The following is a 5,000-nucleotide window of genomic DNA, read 5'->3' on the forward strand; positions in this document are numbered from 1 at the left end:
ATGTACAGTAATACTGAATCATATTGTAAGAATGTTTGTGCCACCCACAGCGTGGGGTCTAATCAAAGCACCCGCCTACTTCCTGTAAAAACATGGACTCGCTTAAACTGTGGTGCGTTTGGAGCGTCCCAACATCAGATTCTGTTTTTGGACATGACCCGTTGTTACTTCCCACAGCTTATTCTGAAAACTAGCTGCTGCCCCCGTCTCTAAATTGAGATCACAGCTTTGATCTCAGCCGCCGTTCGTCGACCCCTCTGTCCGAAGGCCCTGGTACAGTCCGCTCGATAGCGGTTAGCGGATCCGCACGTCACAGTCCTGCAAGCTTTTATCTGGGGCACCTTTCCACAGGCCCTGTCACGCATCTCTCATCCCTCCTGCCCCTCCTCCCCCCCGGCTCCCCCCGGGCATGCCTCTGCTTGGTGTTGGCATCCAAATCCATTTAATCCCATTGAGCAATCACTCGTTTGCGGATGCAATCGACTGCACAATTGTTAAAGGCTTTTACTGGGTTGCAGTGGAGACATCTTATTTTCCTATAGCACTCAATTGAGCTCGATTGTCGAGGTATTTTAGGCAGCGTTTCATCATTGGGAGCAAAGTTATTTAAATCACCACCAGTGAAATTTACACACGCACACGCTTACACAGGCACACACACACACGCACGCGCGCGCTTACACAGACACACACACACACACACATACACACACACACACGCTCACGCTGCCCTGCTGTTACCGGGTGTTACCCCCGTGGCTGATGGAGACTGACCCGATCCCCCTCTGTTCCAGGACCTGAAGGAGCTGAACCAGAGGAGCGAGTGTCTGGACCTGAAGGGTGAGCCGCGTGGGCCGCCACTGCCCAACCGTCTGCAGGGGGCGCCGTGCACTGGCACTGACTGTGAAAATGGACACCACTCTTCTTTTACTCTTACTTTCTCCAGTCTTCTGGCCATGCCTCTGAATAATGCAGAGCTAGCAACCAGCCAGTCTTCACTTTCAACTCTCTCTCTAGCTCTCTCTCTCCCTCTCTCCCTCTCTCTGTTTCTCTCTCTTTCTCTCGCCTCTCTGTTTCTCTAGCTCTCTCTCCCCCTCTTTCTGTTTCTCTCTTTCTCCTATTTCTGTTTCTCTCTTTCCCCTTTTTGTTTCTTTCTTTCCCCTCTTTCTGTTTCTCTCTTCCCCCTCTTTCTGTTTCTCTCTTTCCCCTTTCTGTTTCTCTCGCCTCTCTGTTTCTCTAGCTTTCTCCCTCTCGTTGTTTCTCTTTCTTTCTCTGCCCTCTGTTTCTCTCTTTCCCCTTTCTCTGCCCCTCTCTGGCTCATTCTTGTTTGTGTGCCAGGTCCTCTTCTCTCTTATCTCATTAAAATGAGAGATTACCTTTATTGGCCCAGCTGCTTAAGACAGGTTTTGTCCTGTGCTTTCCGAGAACGACGGTCGTGAATTTAATAGCTAATAAAAACAAAAACGTTAAATAGCGAAGTTGTTTATTTTCCTAGTCCAATCCAGTAGTTTTCATGCAGGACTGTTACACTCCTGGGGAGATTTTAAAAAGAAGGGATACTAGGCAGAAAGTGTAAACATTGAGCAAGTTCTGCAGAAGGCGAGTTTGTTCACACACAGAAATGAGCATTTCCCAGTCCCACAGAGGGGTAGTCCCTCTAAACATTTTTATCTTTTAAATATTTAATCATGTACTTTAAACACTCAAATTACTAGCAAATCCTCATTCATTACGCCCTTCTGATTTCTAAATTCCATTTACTGCTTCTGAGAGAATCTCCTGCAGAATTGTTCTTGTGCACATCCAAAATAAATGAAATAAAATTCTCATATATAATTCTAACCCCGTCATGACCATGACACAAACACACAAGCAGCCATCCCTGCACTTGTCCTTTTCTGTCTATAAATGAACTGTGCTGTGTTTCTTCTTTCATCATCTCTAGAAAGAATGATTAGTTAGACAAGTAGTTAGCATTTTCCGCATTTAGCAAAGCAGTCAGCACAGTCGAGAGCGTGGAATACCTACAGAATGTAACATGTAATGGACAGGAACCCAACGAGCGTAACAAGCGGGTGCTGCTTTCTCTTGCGGTTATAGCAATGACTTATGATTTATGAATTTTATTCACAAGCGATGTGGCCGTCTTCATCCGCACAGGAGAGAAGCTGGACTACAAGGCCTGCGAAGCGCTTGAGGAGATCTTTAAGAGGGTCCAGTTTAAGGTGGTGGATCTGGAGCAGACCAACCTGGACGAAGACGTGAGTGTGTTTTTTTTAATTGTATTTAATTTTTTTTAAACCCTCCTGTTTTCTGTGCCAATCACGGCGCTTATTTCACCACCACGCTTCACCTGGGCCAGTAAAAGCTGTCTGTACATGTACCCTCTGTGTTTCAGAGGCATCGTTTCTCTTCTCGTTTCTCTTCTTTGAGGCCTAACGCTTCTGAAGCACTGAAGCACATGTATTACAGTCAATTAGCCTACACTTATATTGCATATTAGCATAGCTGTACTATACATTAGTGCATATTCATTCTGTCCTTCATATTTTACTTCCTTTCAGGCATTGTTGCAGTTAAAGGTTATTTATTACAGAATATCCAGGCTTACCCAAATCTGCTCGGCCAAACTAAATTTATACTTGCCCAGACATGGCAAAGTTTACCTGTGACCCAAAGTACATCCAAAAACGCAAAGCTTCTGTAATAACAATTCATTTATCTGCTTGTATCAGCAGATGCAGAAAAAAATATTTAGATTAAGTAGTAGATGATGATTCATGTCAAGTGTTCAGTAATTTGTGAATTGTATCTACTACTAGAAATAAATACTGGTTTATTTAAATAGTTCTGACTAACAATGCCTTATATATTTTTAGTTATCTGATTTGTAGTTACTGTACATTTGCAGCCATTTGCGTTGCGTAATGCCATGTTTATGCTGTTTAGTGGTAGTGCACACCAGCACTGTGTACTGCGCACACTAATGTCATGCACTGGTTATGTGCCCGTGTCACTGTGCTGTTCTCTGGGGTCTGTTTGGCATTGATTTGAAAGACTGGTCCTCCGCTTAATTGAGGCTAATTAGCTGGGTGTCCTCGCTCCTTAGCCGCGCCTGTCTCGGACAGGCTCGCCTCCATGCACCGCCCCCAGACCCGCTCGTGCTCTGATTGTCTCCCCGGGCAACAGGGAGCACAGGCCACATCGATCGTCCAACCCCTTTCCGTTTTTCCGGTCCGTTTCATTAAAAGCATCTTAGCTTCCAGTGTGCGTTGGTATGGCTCGTTCCTTTTTTTGTTCCTTTCCCTCTCGGTGTAGGTAGGGTTTACTACCATAAACAAGATGCTTGTGCTCCTGGAAAATCCTCAAATAGAAACGTGAAGTCAAGAAGAGAGATGAGAGACTGTGGTTACCATCTTAGAGAGTTTTTCCTTTAAATTATTGAGTACTATTAATATGTATTATTGGAAATAGTTTCTATAAATTGTTCATTTATGAACTGATGCTCTTTTACTAAAAAAAAATTATTATTCAAAATTGATTTTGATTTGGGAAAGTGTATTCTGGAACTCTTTTCATGGATATTGAGAGGCCGTGTTTGCATTGCTTTATCGAGGGTCTGTGGTACTATTGCATCCTTCAATTTGACCTGGGAAATTCCTGGAATTGGGTTGTATGACTGTGTGGGAATTTCTGCCCAGTGCAGAGAGGCGGGGGGGGCGACAGACCGCGGGCCACACACCCCGAAACGTAATCGCCTGTTTTACGCAACCCCTCCCCTATCCGTCCCTCCTCTTCCCAGGGTGCATCGGCTCTCTTCGACATGATCGAGTACTACGAGTCGGCCACCCACCTCAACATCTCCTTCAACAAGCACATCGGCACCCGAGGATGGCAGGCCGCCGCCCACATGATGAGGAAGGTGAGAGGGGGGCGGGGCCAGAGGGGCTGGTCTCACCAGTGTGATTGGCTCAGTCGGTCACTGGGCAATTCTCTGTTTCCAGGCCCAGAGAGGTCACGCACACACACACACACACACACACACACACACACCACACACACCACACACACACACACACCACACACACACACACACACACACACACCACACACACACACACACACAGTTAGCACGTCGTGACTGTTCTTAAGCCTTTCCCCTCCCTCCCCTGCCACAAATCCTCCACTTAATGTCAGCCATCCCCCCAGGGCTCCAAACTGAGCTGCCCGTTATCTCTGGAAAAAGGCTACTTCCCCACGATTCGCATCAAAACACACACACACACACACACACATGCTCACACGCTCACATACACACGTACAAATAAACACACACACTTACACACACACACGCTCACATAGACACGTACAAACACACACACACACACACACTTACACACATGCACACACACACACACACGTACACGCACACAAATGCACACATACTCACGTTACACATCCGCACGCACACACACACACACACACACACGTTACACACTCACACAGGCACACACGCACACATAGCACGTTTACTCACTTCCCCCCACAACCCACAGTTCACACTCACACAGGCACAAAAACACTTTCACATTCGCACACACACACACGTTATACACACGTGCGCGCACACACACACACACACGTTATACACACGCACGCACACACATACACACACGCGCACACACACGAAGTGAAGAGAACTGGTTGGTTTTCCGCAGGGTTGAGTTTCGTGGACCCGTGGATTTCCGTGTCTAACAGCTCTCCAGCAGCAATTATGAGCTTATCAGAATAAAGCGAAAACCTGTTCACAACGACCGACAAACCCCCCCCAGAGCCCAAAGTGCTATTTAATAAATGCTCGGCCTGTTCATGCTGTGAAACTTTACGCTTTGAGTGGCCCGAAGAAAAGAAACAAAGGAACATCGTATCCGGAGAAGTCCCACAATTTGTGCCGGGAACGCTCTAGATGCAAGTCTCCACGGAATTCTTTCATCACTAAT

General features: G+C 46.4%; 1 protein-coding gene across 1 annotated transcript in view; it reads left to right on the forward strand.

The window, feature by feature from the left end:
• ppp1r37 (protein phosphatase 1, regulatory subunit 37) overlaps positions 1-5,000 on the forward strand; it is a 46,281-nt gene that overhangs the window by 24,976 nt on the left and 16,305 nt on the right. Inside the window, exons 3-5 of the mRNA XM_064301324.1 lie at positions 795-840; positions 2,161-2,261; positions 3,803-3,922. Of these exons, the coding sequence (XP_064157394.1) occupies positions 795-840; positions 2,161-2,261; positions 3,803-3,922 (267 nt within the window). The remainder of the gene's footprint in view (positions 1-794; positions 841-2,160; positions 2,262-3,802; positions 3,923-5,000) is intronic.

This window comes from Anguilla rostrata, chromosome 12 (assembly GCF_018555375.3).
Source record: "Anguilla rostrata isolate EN2019 chromosome 12, ASM1855537v3, whole genome shotgun sequence".
Lineage (NCBI taxonomy): Eukaryota > Metazoa > Chordata > Actinopteri > Anguilliformes > Anguillidae > Anguilla > Anguilla rostrata.